General features: G+C 40.7%; 2 protein-coding genes across 2 annotated transcripts; both read left to right on the forward strand.

Moving 5' to 3' along the window:
- The first annotated feature begins 1906 nt into the window (after positions 1-1906).
- LOC145421978 (uncharacterized) lies at positions 1907-6584 on the forward strand. Its single transcript, XM_080293033.1, has 4 exons — positions 1907-2713; positions 3411-3500; positions 4965-6454; positions 6567-6584. The coding sequence occupies exons 3-4, from the start codon at positions 4997-4999 to the stop codon at positions 6582-6584; spliced, it is 1476 nt and encodes a 491-aa protein (XP_080149159.1). The 5' UTR covers positions 1907-2713; positions 3411-3500; positions 4965-4996.
- LOC145421707 (uncharacterized) lies at positions 6529-18816 on the forward strand. The gene is made up of 2 exons (XM_080292306.1): positions 6529-12944; positions 13064-18816. Exon 1 carries the CDS (start codon positions 6590-6592, stop codon positions 12935-12937), a length of 6348 nt encoding a protein of 2115 aa, XP_080148432.1. The 5' UTR covers positions 6529-6589; the 3' UTR covers positions 12938-12944; positions 13064-18816.
- Positions 18817-20207: the final 1391 nt, after the last annotated feature.

Consider the following 20207-nt stretch of genomic DNA (forward strand, 5'->3'; position numbering starts at 1 on the left):
AAGTGATATAATGATTGGAGAAATCCTGAACATGATACTTGTCTGTTGTGCTGAATCTTTTATTACTCTTATGATTTGCAGGTGGTTGTAAATAAGCTGTTTGCTTTAACAGGTTTGCTTGTTAGCTGAATTGCAAAATACAACTAGAACAATTAATTGAGACTAATTGAAACTAACCTGAAACTGAGGAGGTTCTATATAAGGAAGAATTAAAACAGGTATAAAGTGCATTTGATCTTTAATTGCAGGTGTGACCATGAAGATTTTTGGTACAGATTGCAGGTTGTTGCTCATTATTGAAGTGTGCTCATAAAGGCAAAAGCTATATAGGGGGTCTATGATTTGGTCTGTGTTTTAATAATTTAGGTATGGCAAAATTAAAGGTGTTTAGACAATTTAGGGGACCAGTGAGAAGCATAATTAGATGATCAGAAACTGAGTACTACACTCAAGTTAGAATTAAGAATGCCCAATTTGTTTGAGGTCTGTTGTTCATTTTTATACACACATTGCAAATGTGCTTATAAGGAGCTGGCACTTAGTCTGTGAAGGTCAAAAGCTTCATCCGACAACGGATCGGATTGATATATTGGAGCTATTGACTTCACGTGCAGAGGGTTAAGTGCATGCACGCTTACACACATAAGCATGGCATAGGATTGGAATAAACAAAGTCAACAACATTAGGTTAGGAGAGCCAGCGCAGGAGAGGTGTTGGCTTTCTGTCTCTTGCAGAGAAGGGAACAGACACCAGACGGGGACACGGAGATATGGGGACCCTGCACAGCAACTGGGGTCAAGTGTCATGGCCTTGGGGCTCCTTGAGAAGATGGATCCCATAACCACAGCGATAACCAGGAAGGGGTTGGCGAAAACTAGGAACACCAGAGACCAACGAGGTTCGAGAGGCTTTTGGCAAAAAGGGGGACACGGCGGTGACAACGGACAACAAACACACAGATCTTTGTTTGAAAGTGGGCCAGAATAATCCCCAGATCTGTGTAACGACTGAAGTCGAAGAAAGAAGATTCCGAGGGCGTTTCTTCACTCCAAGAGGAGGTGGTAAAGGGGCCTGAAGCGTGACAGGCTGAAACTCGAGTCTGAAGCTAAAAGAACAGCTGGGTTGTGGGAAAATTGGAAAACAACGGAGGTGTTGGGGTTGATAAGTGTCATAACGTGTTTGTTTGGTTTGGAGACAAATCCTGGTGTGAGTTGGGCTGGCAAGCCAGCCCAAAGAGGAGGAATGTGACCAGGAGATATTTTATTTTGTATTCTTATGATCACAGTTATAATTAGAAGTATCAATCATTAATCATTTACCATTGTGGAATCTGATGACAGTATAATCTTTGTTTTATATCTATGGTAATCTGAGTAAAGATTAATGTATGCAGGTTATCATCATTGTACTCAAGTCTCAAATGGTATCCACAGCATTGTATTCACCGTCCATAACTGGAGGGTCTAGCAGGACCTTGTTCTAATTCATTTGCAGGCCTACATCAGAACATGCACATAGAGAGTTATGTAAACACGCACGTTCACCCTTATTTACACAGGGAGGTCATGTCAGGACATTCTCTAGTTGGACACACAGGCTCACCGAACTGCACAACATGACATGTCACACACTTGGTTTTCTCTAAAGTATCATCTGATGTTTGTATAAGGAGAACTTTGGACTATGGGGAGACTGTTATCATTTCCAGTAAGGTCTAACTGTGTGATGTCATCATGGGTTTATATAAGGATGGGGAACGGTCCACTCTAGAGAGATCTGTGGCTGTACGCTTGTCTTCCCATGCTTCTGTCTTAGAAGCATGTAATAAAATCACTATGTTTGTCACCTACACGGACTCGGCTGTTTTTCCTTCTTACCCAAACTGAACCAGACGTAACAGATTCTAACATGTAAATAACAAGAGGCAGCTTTGCATTAAAATCACAGGTTTATTCATTTCATTAAATCAATATTAAAAATTTAGAATTTTTTTTGTTTTTGTTTGTTTTGTTGGTGTTGTTGTTGTTGTTTTAATTGTATGATATTCTGCCTCCAACTGGTCTGGATCATATCTGTAAAGGAGAGTCCCACCCAGCCCATTTGCTCAGTCACTCCATCTACAAAAGAAAAAACCAAAAGCAATAACTGAGTAAATCTAATGAGAAAAAAAACCATAACAAACTTTTATACTCACTTATTTATTGATTCAAGGTTTTCTACTTAATATGCATCGTTGTCGTTTTATGGTCAACCATAAATTAAGGACATTTCAACAAAATTTCTCAGAAAACACGTGACTTTTCTATATTGGGAAGATGGGATGTACCACTGTGAGAGGAGCCTGGTGGAATAGTCCAAGTGAAAATATCTTTAATCTGAAAAGTCAACATTTGTTTTCAGTGTCACGTTTCTAAGCCCTTACATGCCTTGACCTTTGCAAACAGCTCAAATGACTAACTCTGAAAGCAAAAGTAAATAGCTGGTGAAACAACCCCAAAACAGAAAGTTTAAAAAACGTACAAAGCATAACATGTCCCGTTACGACGACTCAAAACGAAACTCACGGGCAGAATAAAAGCTCCGATGGGGACACAAACTGTGGTTTTCTGGATGACACAGCTGTAAACCCAGATGGTGTTGGACATCCTCTGAAGCAAAGACGTGTACCTTTGTCTTTACGTCGAGGCAGCAGGAAATCACACCAAGAGACAGGTGAAAAGCATAAATGTGTTATTTTATATGTGGCAGACTTCAGAACACTTCATGCACATCCAGAGTGAGCTAAGGAGTTTCTTTCATATCTGTTTATATGTGATCAATAATCAAATTTGATTTGATTAAATGACTGATTTTAATGCATATTTCTTTAGTCAAAATGTAATTTATGCGCAGACTTTTAGCTTAACTTCAAGAGGTTATCATAAAGTAGGGCTATTAACTACTAGGAGTTATGGCCATTATTACACATAAAGCATAAAAAAAACTTAATGATGAGAAGTTGTTTTCGTATTGCTTTTATTTTGACATAGCAAGAAAGTAAGTGCTGTATTTTGTGTGTTGTGTGTGTGTGTGTTCATTTCTAGATTTGGCTATTAAATAATCTGTTTGACAGATGGCAATAAGGTTACTGTGCACACACTAAGTTAACCTAATTTGGAGCTATGAAGACACACAGAGCTGCATGGTGTTGTTTAGATGGACTTGTTTTGCATGTTTATATTTCCCAAAGATACAGTTAGAAAATACTGATGGAGAGATGCACTGAGGAGAAAAGACTTTCAGCCAAATTCCTCTGCATATGAGCAACATGGGCTGTCAAAGATATTACTCGTAAAATAAGACACCGGTTAACATTTTGCACTTCTGCTTTTCCCTTGTTGTTTCTCAGTCCCCCGTTCTCTCTTCACAGTCTCTACATCCTCATAGACAAGCAAAGGAGTGCGGAGTCTGGAAATAGGAATTCAACAAAACTGAACCAGAGTCGTCATTTCAAAGCCAAGTATGTAAGACATAACTGCATGGCGTGTCCATTGTTTAGTTATAGCCTGGGCCTACTGCTGTGTTAATGACATCTTATTTATTCATTTAAGACTTGGGGACAGCGTCCACAATACAGTCCACAATATAACATATTGCTGGAGAGACAGCTAGTTAAAATCTTGTCATTTGCTTTTATGTTTATTTTGGGGTGTCCTGTGTTATGGTGCTTTGAGTTTTTGGAGTTTTCTATTACAAATATTCATGGTTAGTTTCTTTGTTTTCATCCTTGGGCTATTCTTATTTACAGTTTTGCTATCTAGCTTAGTTCTTGGTTATAGTTTGCTTTTAGTCACTGTTTCAGTATATACCACCCATCTCTGTGTAAGGTGTTCTCATGCTTTAGTTATTTCCTGGTTTATTTTGGAAACTCTTGTCTCATGTATGTTATATTTAGTTTTGCTTCACTTTGCAATCTGCCTCCTCCTCTGTCTGCTTTTGGGTCCACACTTGAACCAACTCCAAACATGACAGTATCACCATTCACCTTTTTACTTAGAGAAACATACTTAGATGGTACTAAGATGCTGCCGTGATGCCACAAGTTGACAGGGAAGCTTTTGTTTTGGGGGTGCTTAAAATGTAAAATCATTTCCCGAGGGGGATGTAAGCTGGCAACATAAACAGGGATATGTGGTCCAACTGGCCCAGGCGGGTGATGGTGAGGCTTTGTAGTAGCTCTGTTTAATGTTGGAGCAGACTTTATCCTTTTCACAGATGTAGCACAGTTTACATGCAAGTGAAATTTGGGGAACACTACTTTTAAGTCCACATGATTAAAGACGTCAGCTTTAATGTGTGCTGCTTCTTATTCATCTTTCTTATTCAGGTGGGTGTGAATGGCATTATGTAGAAGGCTAAGGGCTGAGTTAGATTTAGCATTGGAAGCTATATCTAGTGCCGTGGTCAGAATAGCTTGAATCTCACGAGGAAGAAAAATCTCACAAACTCTAAGTCTGGAGAGCAGTGATTGTCCACAGTCTTAGTATTATTTGCTCATTTTTCAATAATATAAAGGGAAAGACCCCCACCTTGCTGTTGTTTCTTTGAGTTCTGGTTTCTGTATTGACAAGTGCATTGGGTTTTGCTGGGTAAATCCTCTGCAGCAGTCCCCAGTGAGTCTATTATCTTCCAGCTGTAGCCTCAGCTCATCCCCTTTGTTAATAATCGTGGTTTGTGAGGAAAAGGCTGGGCAGCGTAGGTTTGTGCAGTGTTTTCTTTACCCTTTCTCACTCACCAGCTTGGCAGGCTCATTTTTGTTTCCTGTATCACTGCCTCTGCCTTCTATCCCAATTGATCCCAGGATCCTGTCTTGGGAGATGACCTAAAACAGCGCTTGAGTGATACTTTTTGCCTAAATGCTCTGGCACTGCCTTGGGGTAGTCTGTGATCATTAAGTTGTTCTTTCTTTTTTTTCTTCTTCTAGAAACCTTTCTTCTAGACACCAAAACATCAAAAATGGGTAATGAATTACCAAAGGAGAGTAACATGGGAAGCTCCCTGAGATGCTGCAAATGTTTTAAAGTCTTGCCTCCATGCAAATCATTTGATGACTTCTACAAAAGTACTATTCATGGGCGATACGTATATGTGTTCAATGGAGGTGAATACTACAGACCAGTTGGTTACGATGATGCATATGAGTGTGATTATTGCTTTAATAAGCCAATCAGAGATCAAGAGGAAATGAGAAGAGAAGAGGAGAGGAAGAGAAGAGAGGAGGAGAGGAGAAGAGAGGAGGAAAGGAAGAGAAGAGAGGAGGAGAGGAGAAGAGAGGAGGAAAGGAAGAGAAGAGAGGAGGAGCAACAGAAAGAAAAACTGAATCAAAGACTAAAAGAATCTCACCAACAAGCTAAAGAGCAGTTTGAGAAAAAATTGAGCAGCCACATCTTAGATGAATGTGAGTCCAAACGAGATGTTCTAATAGGGCATCTGGATGAGTTTCAAGCCAGCTATGAATCAGGCAGTGACAGTGATGAGTTTCTTGAAATCCTCTCAGTGAAATGCAGTCTTCCACTTTCAAATCTCAGTCTGAGTCAGCTCACAGCTGATCAGCTCAGTGAGATCCTTTCAGTCCTGGACAAACTTCTGTTTGATGAGTGGATTCGTGCTCCTCCATCCATCAGCACTCTGCAGCACACTCAGGTGTTCATCACAGAGCTCTGTGCTCTGTCTCTGGAAATATCTGAAGGAGTTTCCCTACAAACCATCTCCAATCATATGCAGTCCCTTTTGGTATCCATCAGCCAATCAGCATGTGGTGTTTTTGAGAGTTTCCTCTTGTCTCAAGCCCTGTATCTGAACCTGATGCACTTTTTCAGTGATGGTAGCAGATCTGATAATGATGCTGTCCTCATAGCCAAACAATGGGCAGAATATGAGATTTCCACTGAGAACCTCTTTATAATTGAATTCCTGAGCACCCTTACATCATCACTGCAGAGTGCAGTTGGAAGAGCCTCTGTGTTCACTTTAAAGATGGAAATCCAGTGTTTAAAGCTTCTCTTATTCACACTCACAGATCTAAATGGAAAAGAAGCCCACTCAAAATCCACTGAAATGCTCCTCAAACTTGTACAAAGAAACCAATGGACTCCAATGGAAGCAGTCACTCTGCTTAAAGCACTGTCACAGAAATATGCAGATGATGATTCCATAACTCAAATCCTTACCTTGGTACGAGTGTATGACATACCACCAGACTGGATAGATGACTGTGGGCACTCTCTAATCCAGCTCCTTGAATCTGCTGCTGCTGAGAGATTTTGTCAGGATTTACAAAAGACTCTAAGAGGAAACGATGAGAACAGTGTAACTGCAGTTCTAGCAGAAGTAAAGATGTTGTGGAATTTGGATGACTCTGTCATTGATATGATAAAAAACATTAACACTGGTGTCCTGAAATATACAGAAAATGTACCAAAAGAAGAACCTTTTATGAAAGAGTTATTTAAATGTGAATCTTTGAATGCAGACAACATACAGAAATGTCTGTGTCAGCTCTCCAAAGCAGTGTTTAATATAAAAGGCTGGTGGCCCACGGTGAGGCAGATGGTGCGGTGGTGTGGACTGGTGCTGACTCATAAAAGTAGAGTGGTACAACTGGTTGGTGTGGAAGAAGACCCATGTGTTACAGCCATGTTTGCAGCCATGCAAGTCTGCATGGGAAACAAACTGGACATTGTGCTGAGCTCCGATGTTCACTCAGAGGAGCAAACAAAGGAGTGGTCTGACTTCTACAAGCACCTTAACATTTCACTTAACACAAACATGAAGAAGACTGACCCATCATTCCAGGATGTCTATGAAGCAGACATTGTTTATGGTACAATGGATGATTTTGTGTCAGATTATGTTCAACGTGGCATAGAGGCAATGGAAACGGGGCATACACCGTTTAGTCGTGGATTTATTATTGAAAAACAAAGTCTCAGTGTTCTGCATGCTCTGGAGCTTTCAAGACTCAAAGACGATGACTCCCTGGTGTTTGCTGCGGAGGTCCTGCAGAACCTCATGAGTAAATTTCACAGTGAAGATGTGGGACTGAAACACATGTTCATTAAGGCCCTTTTTCAGGTGCTCCACAGCAATCTAAACCAAGATACAACCACTGACACAAAAATCATCACCGTCTCAAAGAAAATCACCGGGAAGAAAATGCTTTCTAATGAGATCTTTATTTTGACTTTTCTTGAAAATCTCTTGCAAGTGTTTGCTAGAGAAACAGAAGCTGTTAAAAACATGACAGATCCTGCAGGCAAATGTTGTTTGGAGAATTTATTTGCCTGCGTGGAACAATTCCAAGACTTAGACAAAGAAACCAAAGAAGTCTTCAAGATGGTTTCAAATCTTGGGGAACAAAGACTTTGGTCACCAGTAGAGGTCTTAAACCTTCTTGGAACATTAACTGACCACCACTATGATCAAAACTGTATTTTCATCATGAAGATTTTACATTTGATGGAAACATATCAGGTTTCCTCTAAGTGGAAAGATGAAAACAATAAATCTCTCCTTGAGCTCATAGATTCATGCACAACTAAGAATCTGATCCAGCATCTAGAAAAGAGCCTTAAAGATGAGAAAACTAAAAGCATTGACAACCTTTTTTATGAAATACAGCAGATGAAAGAAATTGATGAACAAACACTGAGTAAATCATACAACATAGTAACTCATGTAACAAACTTAATCAAAACTGGTGAAATTAAAAAACACAGAGACATACAGCGAGCTAGGACTCTGAGTCACAGCATGGAGGTTGGGGATTTACAGCAGGTCCTTGCAGTCTTATGCAATGCTGTACACCTCCACAAAGCTGAAAGGAAGTGGTTTCCCAGGACAACTCAGATGATAAGCTGGTGCCTGTTGGCCTTGTCTGACACTGGGAAGCTCCTGGAGATGGGAACTGGAGAAGGAAAGTCTTGTGTCATAGCGATGTTTGCAGTGCTGCGTGTGCTTAGAGGTGAAAAGGTGGATGTGGTGTCCAGCTCTTCTGTGTTATGCCAAAGAGATGCTGAAGAATGGGCAGAATTTTACAAATACTTTGGCATTACAGTCGACACAAACACAAATAAAAATGAGGATAAAGATCGGAAAGAATGCTATCAGAAGGACGTGGTCTATGGAACCATTGAAGCCTTTGCTGCTGATCACCTTCGCCAAATATTTGAGATGAAGGATGTGAGGGCTGATCGTAACTTTCAGTGCATCATTATCGATGAAGTGGACTCACTGCTGCTGGATCAGGGAGTGCAGCTGACATACCTGTCCAGCCCCATGGTCTCCATGCAGCACCTGAACATTATTCTCACCATGATCTGGAGCCACGTCAGTCAGTATGGCTTCCTATCTACAGGACATCAGACATTTGTACGAGGTCCTCCTGCTTCATTCTTCAAGGCCATCTATGACTCAATGAACACAGAAGGCAGTGAAATTAAACATCCAATGGACATTTTAACTATTGCTGAAGAATCCAACATTGTGCCAAAAGGATTTTCAGAAGATATCTACAAGAGTGAAAACCATGAAATTCTCAGTAAACTGAAAACAGTGAGTCAGGATGCTATGGTAGACTTTTTCAAAGAAATTGAGGACTATGTGCCTTATGGCTTTACTGTTTACACGCTAGATGACAAGAGACTACTCTGTCTTCAAAAGTGCAGTCCATACAATGACCGGGACATCCCAGAGCTTTCATTTCTTGTGCTGGAGGAAGGATTGTGTTGTCCTCTCTATGAGTCAGAAGAAGTTCTCGTCAAGCCCATTGCAGAATTGATCTCTGAGAGGATTCAGTACACCCCATGTGAAAACAATAAAGACAAAATCAGCATTCCTGGATTCTTGAAGACTCTGGTGGAGAAGAAAGTCTCAGTGTGGGTTCAGAATGCCTTTCTGGCAATGTTACTGAAAGAAGGACGAGAATATGTCGTAGAAAATGACAACGTCTGTCCAGTGGACTTCAGATCCACTGGTATTGTTGAACTGAATAAGAAATGGGGGGATGGTCTGCAGCAGTTTGTGGAGATTAAACACCAAGTCAAACTGAGCACAATTTCAACAGTGACAAATTATATTTCCAACGTTTCGTTTTTTGAGAAATACCAGGGAAAAATATACGGAACAACAGGAACACTGGGGAGCAAAGCAGACATTCAGTTTTTGCAGGACCTGTATCCAAATCTCTCTGTGTGCAAAATGTCAACATTCAACAGGAAAAAGTTATTTGAGGTCAAAGGTACTCTGAAAAAAACAGCTGAAGAATGGAAATCTGAAATAAAACATGTGGTCACAGCTCAGATTTCCCCAAATTCATACAGAGAAGGAAGAGCAGCGTTGGTGATCTGTGAAACTATAAACAAAGCCAAAGAGATCTACGAAGAGCTGAAGAGCAGCATCCCAAATAAAAAATTGATTCTTTACTGCCACAGTGACAGAGACAGTTTGAGTAAAATAGACAAGGAGCTGCTTCCTGGTGATGTCATTGTTGCCACAAACCTTGCCGGCCGTGGCACAGACATAAAAGTGTCCCCAAAGGTGAACAATAATGGAGGGTTATTTGTGATCCTCTCCTTCCTTTCTGAAAATACGAGGGTGGAACTCCAGGCTTTTGGACGAACTGCACGCAAAGGTAAACCTGGATCTGCTCAGATAATCATTTCCACCGAACACCTGCAGCCATCTTTCAGCACAGTGTCCTCTCTGGAGGAAGCCAAGAGCACAAGAGACAGACTTGCAGCAGAAAAGATAAAACACATGATGAACGATGTTGCTGAGATGAAACTGCGGGAGGACCTTTTTTCAGAATACTGTGAAACACTACAAGATATTTATGACACCACTGATGGAGACGAGGAAAGAGCTGTTGTTGCCATCATGAATGAGTTCTGGGGGATTTGGCTGCAAACTAAATCAGAAGAAATTGATCAGTTGAAAAGAAATGAACTGCAAGAGAGTCTGAAAGCTGATTTGTCAAAGGCAAAAAGTCAGTCTGAAAGTCAGACTTCACCAAGTTCCAGCATTTATCACTATATCAAGTTTGGAAATATTGCACTGGATGAAAAAAAGTGGGATATTGCAGCCAGACTGTTTGAAAAAGCCACAGCAGAGGATGAAAGCTGGGCAGCTGTAGCTTTTTACAATCATGCATACTGTACTATACAACAAAAGAAATCAGATTACCTCACTAAGGCCATAGATGATCTAACAAAGGCACAGGAATCTTTGAAGTTTCTTAATGAGGAACTAATAGTCTGTCTTCAGTTTGTAAAAATGTCCTCTGCAGACTCAGCCAACAGCAACACAACCAGCCTGGAAAAACAGTTATCAACCAGGTCCACAATGTATAGTTACTTTGAAAAAAACATTACTGAGGCCATCCAAAAGTTACGAGAAATAAGAGAGAAAGGGAGGGATGCAATGGCCCCAAAATCCCCAATGTTCTCACTATTTTCAGATGCTGATAAAGATCTCCAAGATGAAGCTTACAATCTCTACAGACGAGGTCTAAAATATGTATTTTCTGTGGAAGAAAAGCCTCGTTTCTCATGGGAAGGTCTGCTGGTGTTCTTTCTTGGAGTTTTACAGATTGTTGGAGGAGCACTGCTCACTGTATTTACATTTGGAACATTTGCTCAAGTTGGAATGGGACTGATTATTGAGGGAATATCAGACTGCATCACTGGCATTGAGGCCATGGTGACAGGAGAATTCAGCTGGAAGTCATGGGCTATAGACAAAGCCATTTCTATTGGTGTCTCTCTCATTGGGTTTGGAGTTGGAAAGCTGATTTCAAAGGGCTTCAAATGTTTTAAATCCTTAGTTAAATTTGGCAAACAGCTTAAGTCAATGCCAAAATTTCTCTCTAGACAAGCTAAAGATGGCTTCAGTACTGTTTTAAAGACAAATATGAGGAATGCAGTAAAACACACAGCTAAAAAAATTGCAGAAGAACTCATCACCTTTGGACTGGGAAAGGCAGAAGATGAAATAATTAAAAAAATATTAGAAGAAACCGAAAGCAAGGTGAAAGAGAGAACTGATCATGATGTGAAATTAAAAATAGAAAAAGAGCCGTCATCTTCATTAGTAGACCTCATTATTCTTTCACAACTTGAGGACAAAAAACAACTTCATGATCTCCTGAATGACGAGAGAAGAAAGGAAGAGCTGCTGGCCGTTTTCACAGACTTAAGCAAAACTGCAATACAGCCATTCTATGCAGACCTCAGCTGGCAGAACAAACTGAATTCATCCCTCTACAAAGTGATTGAAAAAGCTAAATCACACACTGGAGGAACAGCAAAAGCAATTCTGACAGTTATACAAGGTGTCCACATGGTCACACTGGCAGGGGAAGCCATCAGTGCAGTGCTCAGCCTGTCAGACAAATTCTTTTCAAATTTTCATGAACAGCTGAAAATATTTAAAGAAAAGCAACGAAAATCAGAGACTGTGAATGTAAGTGATCTGTCTGCAGAAGACATTAAACTGCTGAAAGATTTCAAGCAGGATTTAGCCAGCACCATCAGTACGTTATTGGCTGATGCTTTGGTGGAAGTTTTCCACCAGAAGTTCTCCAGTCACATGTTTTCTATTGTTAAAGACAAGGCAAATGGTGTTATTGGTAAATATGTGAGAAAGGGTTTAAAGAGTGAAAGAACAGAGGAAAAGCTCAGAGCTGGACAGGACAACAGATACATTGCATACATGCCAAAACACCCAAATTCTAACCTAAAAGTTGAAGGAGAGGCAGGTCAGCGCTCACGATCACATGCTGAAAAGATCAAGAACTCCACGACTGCAGGCACCATCCTTGATATCAGAGTCCTGTCAGAAGCCACTGGCACTAAAGTTGTCATCCTAACAGAGGACAGCAATGGAAGACTTACCAAAATGCAGGAGCTGAGCCCAGACACTCGACATGCCAGTCAAACTGTGACTCTGATCTACAGACCAAAGAGTGACCAATACCCCGATGGCCATTATGATGTGCACATCAATAACCAGACAGTGAGCATAGACAACAAAGGCAAGAGCTGTTTGTTTCATGCTTTGGCACGTGGAATGAAACCACAAGCCAGTGAAGAAGAGATCACTGTGGAAGCAAATCGTCTTCGATCTGTGGAGGCTGATGCTCTCCTCAGTTACCCAGGCCAATGGGAGCCTTTCATCAAGCGGAAAGAATTAACTGAAACAATCAGGGGAGGGGACTGGTACATGTTAGAGGGAACTGCACCCAAACAAGCCATAAAAGAAAGCAAAGAGTTACGTCAGAAATTAGTTGGCCAAGTAGAAAAATACAAAGATTGGCAAACACATGCAAAAAAAAATAAAGGAACTGGAAAGTTCATCAATGCAGATCACCAGCCACCAGTCAGTAGCATATTGAATGCCAGAAAATTGAACCAGAATAGCAGATTAGCAGAAGCCATGCTTGAAGTGGCAACAAACTCATCTACTAGGAACATTTCTGATGTACACAAATATCATGGCCGTGAACTTCCAACAGTTTATGTGCCTGCAGAAGTACATCGTGAATTTCCCAGTACAAAATCACAAGCCTTCAGAGACCTTTTGACTAGAGCCATAAGTAGTAATGATGTTGTGGGTACTTTCAAGCTGACAATCCTTGGTTCAATGCCAAGATTCTGGTTGGATAGTAGCAGGAACTTCAAAAACTTCCAGAATACAAATATAAGCAAAAGCAGACTTAAAGATTTTGAAAAAAGTTTTCCACACCACAGTGAAAAGATGGTAAAGGAATGGTCTGACCAGCTTAAAAACAAAGGTGTTATGACAGATGACCATCTAACTACTATTAATAATTGGATCGCTAACCAGGGCTACAAAGATCAAAACGATCCACACAGGAAAGATGTTGCCAACCTCCTCTGATGAAAAGGTAACATCAAATTTTACATCATATTATTTGTGATTCATAATGAAAGGGATGGGAGGTACCTGGAGTAGCATGCATTGTGGTAAGCATCTGACCAGAGTGGATTTCTGTTTTCTTTTCAGTTTGCGAGAGAAGAGAATGTGACTCTTACAAGCAAATGAAGTACAGTGAAAACCTGGAGATCTTCCACCTGCCTAATCATCATTATCAGATATCTCTGTACCTTTGGTTTAATTTTAACTTAATTTTTGTGCTTATCACAGAAAAAAAAAAAGAAAGTCCTAACTGCTTGTTTAGCCATTATAGCTTAATGTAGATTGCTTATGACAGGTTTTGTTTTTTGTTGCGCACAAAGAGCACACTAAAATGATGCAACAAAGTATTTCTTGTAGTAAATTACTAATCACTCTGAAAGGCTTCTAAATCATCCACAGAGTACTTGAGTGCCCCCTAGTGTTTTTAAGAGACAAACTACACATGTGTCATATTACAGTTTTTCTCAAATGCTAAAACACATGTCACAAACGTTACCACCAGGTCCCCCAATGTCCAAACAGAACACCCTTCTCTAAAGCTACATAAACACAACCACACCTTCCCACTGCAAAACTCAAACTCCCACACCAAGAGAGCAGCTCGAAGCTGTCAAAACTGTAAACACTATACACAGCATTACACACTACAGCAAAACAATTGAAAACACAATGCTCAATTTGTGAGAAGGTTCTTTGGTTCATAACTGCCAATGCATATTTTTATAAACTGTACAGTAACGGATCGTCATAGAACCCTGCAGAGGATTAGGCATTTAGATTTGTGAGTTTCACATGAAGACTATAAATCTATAAAAACATCCTGCATGTACGTACACTACTGTAATACAACTCAATGCAAAAACAGAATCTATCGCACACAACAGTACTCTCGGAAACATGATCAGGGTGTGAAGTCTTTTTTACTGTCTACACGGTCTTTTTACAGTATTACACACAGTCACTGTGCGGCATCATGTCGCCGAGCTGCATTGGGCCACATCACCTCATCCACATCACAGGCTATATTGTCCCTTGCTAGGCACCGCGGGAAAAACGCCCTGGAATGGCGAATCCATCCCTGTAAGGCCTCCACTGGGATGTCAGCACAGGCCAGCTCCATTGCCCGTACGAGGTTCTCTCTTGTGTATGGCTGTCTGTCATAAACCTTCCATCTCCATGATGAGAAGAACTCCTCTATAGTGTTCAAGAAAGGGGAGTAGGGTGGCAGACAGACGTTTAAAAAGTAGTCACTGTTGGTGGTGAACCACTCTCTGATTTGGTGTGTTTTGTGGAAGCGGACGTTGTCCCAAATGATCACATACATGTGATGTGCTAGCCTAGGATGGTGTTGTTGACGGTCCAGGAGGATGTCTTTTAGCTCCTCTAGGAAGGTGAGGAGACGTTGGGTGTTGTAAGACCCAAGGACAGCATGCCAGTGGACAAGCCCCTCCGTACCCATAGCTGCACAAAGAGTAATATTACCCCCCCCCCCCCCCGTTGGCCAGGAACCTCAGTGATGGCTCTTTGGCCAATGATGTTACGGCCTCTTCGCCTTCGTTTCTGGAGGTTGAAGCCAGCCTCATCCAGGAAGAGGTACTCATGGGGTCTGGCCATCGCGTCCAACTGCATTATCCTCTGTGAACATGGAAAAGCGTACAGGTGTTCAGAACGGTCAATCAGGTAGCACAGTATTGTCCAGAAGTAATGTAGGCCACTAAGCAACACAGTATGTCCACTAACTGTACTGTGGACATGGATGTATGCGTACTTGCACATACTCGTAACGTTGTTCTATGTGTCGCGCAGAGTTGCGCTCAAAGGGAACCCTGTAGACCCGTTTCATCCTCATCTGTTGGCGCCGGAGAACTCGGTCCATTGTGGACACGCTGACAGCATCAATGTTCTCAAAGTTTACATTATCTGCAATGACTTTGTCTCTGATCTCTCGGAGTCTAATGCAGTTGTTCTCACGGACCATATCTGCAATGAGGGTTTCTTGTGCCGCTGTGAATATGGCAACCCTCCCACCTCTATGTGGCATTCTTTCAGCTCTAAAGAAAGAAACATGTGTTGTCAATTGACTGATTTATATGTAAAACTACATGTAAAGTAACAGACCACTTTCACAGGCCTGTAAAACTGTAGTGTGACAAAGAAAGCAATAGCGTACTATACCTGTTGTGTTGTCTAAATGCCTTGATAATGGTGGCCACGGTGAACCTACTCAGGTTTGGATGTACTCTTCGTCCCGCTTCAGCCATTGTCATGCCATGGACAATGACATGATCAATTACTGTTGCTCGCATATCATCTGTTATGATGGTGCGAGGTTGTCTTCTTCTCTTGTTGGCCTCCTTCTCTTCCTCCTCTACTCCAAACTCCTCTTGTTGGCCTCCACCTCTTCCTCCTCTACTCCAAACTCCTCTTCTTAGGCCTTCACCTCTTCCTCCTCTACTCCAAACTCCTCTTCTTAGGCCTTCACCTCTTCCTCCTCTACTCCAAACTCCTCTTCTTAGGCCTTCACCTCTTCCTCCTCTACTCCAAACTCCTCTTCTTAGGCCTGCAGCTCTTTGGCCTGCAGCTCTTTGGCCTGCAGCTAGTGATGGTCCGCTTGAAGCTGAAGCTCCGGTGCGTGTGTCAAAAAAATCAACACACTGCTTCAGAAGCACTGTGTCGAAGCTTGATTCGTTTGGCCAGAGCCACGTGATCAGTGACGTCCGAAGCTTCATTTAGAACCTAACTGCTTCAGTATCTGATTCAATGGTTTATAAGGAAGCGAATCATTCGCGGGATTTGTGGAGTGTTTTGATGGTGACAGATAGCGAACCACTGATCATTCCACTGAGAGATTTGGAGCCAGCGAGGAATAGAGGAGGTTCTGTTGTGTGGGAGAATTTTGAGTTGATTTTTGTCAATCGGGTGGGTTTTCCAGCTTTGTGTTCTGGCCGTTTGCTTTTGTTTTGTGCGTGTTTATTATATCTGAAAACGGGAAAAAGGTCAAATGTCAAAAATCTGCTTCCATAATATAAATATCATTAAATAACTTTAGAAAAACTTCCACTTGATTCTTTACATGTAATGTTGTAAAAATATATATTTTATTGTTTAATTAATCTGAAAATGTTAGTCTGCCAAATGTGCAGCAATTGAATTTATTTATTCTCTTTATCTGATCGTTTGTGGGGCCCAGGTAGACTGTATAACTGCATCTCTACCAGTTTCTCTGCACTCCAGCCTCTTCTGTTCCATGTGAAGGGATGTTCCTTAAGGCAGGAGAAATTATCTCCACGAAAAGGAACAGGTTCGGCCATCGCACACTAGAACAAATTCTCTTTTTAAATAAAAATGAAAAAGGGTTACCTTAAATGCATCATGTTTTTAATTTGCAAGTTCATAAGCATTTTCCTTTTCCATTTCACAATCAATTCTACCCCCAGGTCAAAAATATGTCTGGGGAAATTTCCCTAATATAATAGCTATTATTTATAAATACACCCCTCCGGCGATTAATTGCATACCTGCATGGAGGAAAGACCTCACAGCAGAAGCATACTCCATAATGTGTTTTACATTATTATATGTATATATATGTAACGTGGTATTTTTCAATTATTGTATTTACCAACATCAAGAAGTCCCAAGCAAAGAAAGACCACACCATGGTGCATAACAAGGAGAGTTTACTGGTCAAAACTATTTATTAAACAAATAAAACACATTTTCTTAACCACCAAAAACTACACGTTCCAAGCAACACAGCGGCGGCGCAATATCAGACAGAATTCCACTCAGTAGAGTGGGCAATCATAATGAAGCGGTTGGTTTTATTTTGTGGATTCAAGCTGCTCTTCATATTTTTGGCCACCAGATGTCACCAGAGAGGACTGTGTTGAAAAGCTTCGAGTAATGAACCGTTTTTCAACACAAGCTTCAGTGCTTCAGAAAGCTTCATTTGGCCATCACTACCTGCAGCTCTTTGGCCTGCAGCTCTTTGGCCTGCAGCTCTTTGGCCTGCAGCTCTTTGGCCTGCAGCTCTTTGGCCTGCAGCTCTTTGGCCTGCAGCTCTTTGGCCTGCAGCTCTTTGGCCTGCAGCTCTTTGGCCTGCAGCTCTTTGGCCTGCAGCTCTTTGGCCTGCAGCTCTTTGGCCTGCAGCTCTTCTCCTTCCGCACGCTCAAATGCCTTCATCCATTGTGATTGTTTGGCATCTTCACCAAACTATGCTTTTATAGGTGGGGTCACATCATTAGCAACAGGTGTCTTCAATTTTGAGTCGTTGTGTGTAGTGACTGACGCCAGGTGTGTTCCCTGTGTTCAAAGATTGGTGACTGTGGCAAGCATTTTGCATCACATGGGCTTTCATTTGAGAATATGAGCAGAGTTGTTTTGCAACATGTGTTTTAGCAAGGAAAAACGTGTTTAGATTTATGAGTACAGAGGGTTGTGTTTTGTGAATTGTGTCTTCATGTGACATGTGTTTATGGTACTGGAATAGGTGGCTACATTTAGTAAATGTGTTTAGACTACTGGTCATTTGGGTTACAGGATTGGCTTTTGTGTTTTAACATTTGAGAAAAACTGTAAGGTTTAGCAGCTTGATTTTCTTTTTTGTTGGTTGGAGCACAAGGTGACAGCTGGAGTAATTCTGCAGAGCCTGACTGTGAAAGGAGCTCTGGAGATAAAGAAACTGCTTTTGATGAATCACAGAAGCTACAGGAAAAAAAAACCTGCATGTAGTTCACTGTCAGCAGCATCCTATTCGTTATCATGCAAACGGTGTATAATTTTTGTTTAATTCAGTGTAACTATGAAGGTGGTAGTGGGGGGGGGGGTGTTAACAGTGAAATTATAAAATATATTATCTCTATGGAAATGTTTTTACACAATAGTGGACAATAAAACTGCAGGTAAATGTACCAATACGATATTACATACTTTAAAAGTTTATCTAAATATATTTAAAACATATTGGTGAAAACGGCCTATAAACATAATTGGCCACTGTTATGAACATTCTGAAATAAATAGAATTACACACAAGCTGGTTGTCTTTGTGAGTTTTTAATTTGTCTTTGCAAAGTGGTCAGAGCAACAATACAAATTTAATCAAGATTCAATCAACCAGGTTCATTCAAAGTCATCACTCTGTGTCATATGGAAACCATGTTGCTGTTTTTAGATGGAATAGGCACCGTTAGTGTGAAGCAACTAAGAAACAAATGTCAGGTTTACGGAAAATTGGACCCAAACACAGGGCTTCCTGATTACTCAGTTAAATTTTCAGTCTATTTCATTTCATTATTTATTTGTGTTCTATCCATATCCTGGCTGTGGGTGGGATTCAGGGGCCTCTTCCTGTAATTGAATCTAATGGCATGCTAGGTTCGAGTCTCTCTCTGATCTCTGCCTTCACCCGGGGCGGGGGGTGGTGTTGTGTCAAAGCCCCCCAATGGTTGTTTCCCATTCGTCAGGTTAAAGCTGGCCTCCCCCACTCTCTCACTGGCCGATGTTAGGGCCTTCCTCTCTTTTAATTACTATATTGGCCATAAGTCTGTTAGGGTGCCTGGCTCATTGACCCAGTGTTTTGTGTTTTTGGTTCTTTGATTTTGTTTATTTCATTATATTCTAGCTTTGTCTTATGGGTTATAGGATTATTCTTAGTTTAGATTCTCTGTGTGGGTTTTCTTAGACTTTTAGTGTTTTGGTTTTCTTTCTGTGATCCATAGTTGCTGCCTCCTCTGTCTGCTGTATCCCCGTGTCAAGTGCGAGTTTCTGTGTTATGTTTTCTGTTTTACTTTGAAAGAGCTGCTGGCCGTTTTCACAGAGTTAAGCAAAACTGCAATACAGCCATTCCATGAAGACCTCAGCTGGCAGAACAAACTGAATTCATCCCTCTACACAGTGATTGAAAAAACTAAATCACACACTGGAGGAACAGCAAAAGCAATTCTGGAAAAGTCATAAAAGAAAGCAAAAAGTTACATCAGGAAGAAGTTGGAAAAGTGAAATTATGCAAAGAATGGAAAACATATGCAATAAAAAAATAAAGGAATTGGGCATTTCATCAATGCAGATCACCAGCCACCAGTCAATAGCATATTGATGGCCAGAAAATTGAACCAGAATAGCAGATTAGCAGAAGCCATGCTTGAAATGGCAACAAACTCAATTACTGGGAACATTTCTGATGTACACAAATATCATGGCGGTGAACGCCCAATCATTTACGTGCCTAAAGAAATACATTGTGAATTTCCCAGTACAACATCACAAACACACTTGGCCAACACAATAAGTAAAGATGATATTGTGGGAACCTTCAAGCTGACGATCCTTGGTGCAATGCCAACATTCTGGTTGGATAGTGAAAAGGACTTGAAAAACTTTCAGAACAACCCAATGAGTAAAACCAGGCTTGACACCTTCGAAAACAGTTTTCAGAAACACAGCACAGAGATGGTAAAGACATGGTTTTCTCTGCTTCAAAACAAAGGTGTCATGAGAAATGACCATCTAACTACCATTACTGAGTGGATCAATAACCAGGGCTACAACAATCTAAATGATCCACACAGGAATAAAGTCACCAACCTCCTGTGAAGAAAAGGTAAAATTACATTTAATATGATAATTTAAAAAAACTAACATATTTTCATCATTTACATATGATTCCTAATGAAAAGGAGGAGTAGAATGGCATACATTTGAGTGTATTTGTGTTTTCTTAACATTTCAGTTTCTAAGGCCTGAGATTGTGACTCTTACAAGCAAATCAAGAGTGGAAATTATGGAGATCTTTCACCTACCAGATCACAAAGCTCTCTGTGTTGTGAAGAAAATTATTTTCTTGATGTTTTGATCTTATACTATACTATAATACTAATACTATAATACTATATTTTCCCATCTACTGGTCATTGTAGAAAAAAAGGGATAAGTAATAACTGCCAGCAACCAGCTAACATTTGTCACCTTTGAACTCATGTTCAATGAAATTAGCAGCTGATCATGTAAGTTCTGATTCCCCAGCCAGAGAACAAAGAGCACACTAAGAATGCTGCAACAATCAGTTTCTTGGAGTACAATAATGATTATTATATAGCCTTCTGAATTCATGAACTCCAGAGTACCAGAGTGCCCTCTAGTGTTCAGAAAGGCAAACTACACGCCTTGTACTGAAGATCTGTTTATTTTTCTTTTCTGCTACGATGCTTCTGCAATAAAGAAAGTGATT

Source organism: Astatotilapia calliptera, chromosome 18 (assembly GCF_964374335.1).
Source record: "Astatotilapia calliptera chromosome 18, fAstCal68.1, whole genome shotgun sequence".
NCBI lineage: Eukaryota > Metazoa > Chordata > Actinopteri > Cichliformes > Cichlidae > Astatotilapia > Astatotilapia calliptera.

Bases quoted from the DNA above. Each gene is read 5' to 3' on its own strand.
- LOC145421978 (XM_080293033.1), top strand. From the start codon at position 4,997: ATGGGTAATGAATTACCAAAGGAGAGTAACATGGGAAGCTCCCTGAGA.
- LOC145421707 (XM_080292306.1), top strand. From the start codon at position 6,590: ATGGTGCGGTGGTGTGGACTGGTGCTGACTCATAAAAGTAGAGTGGTA.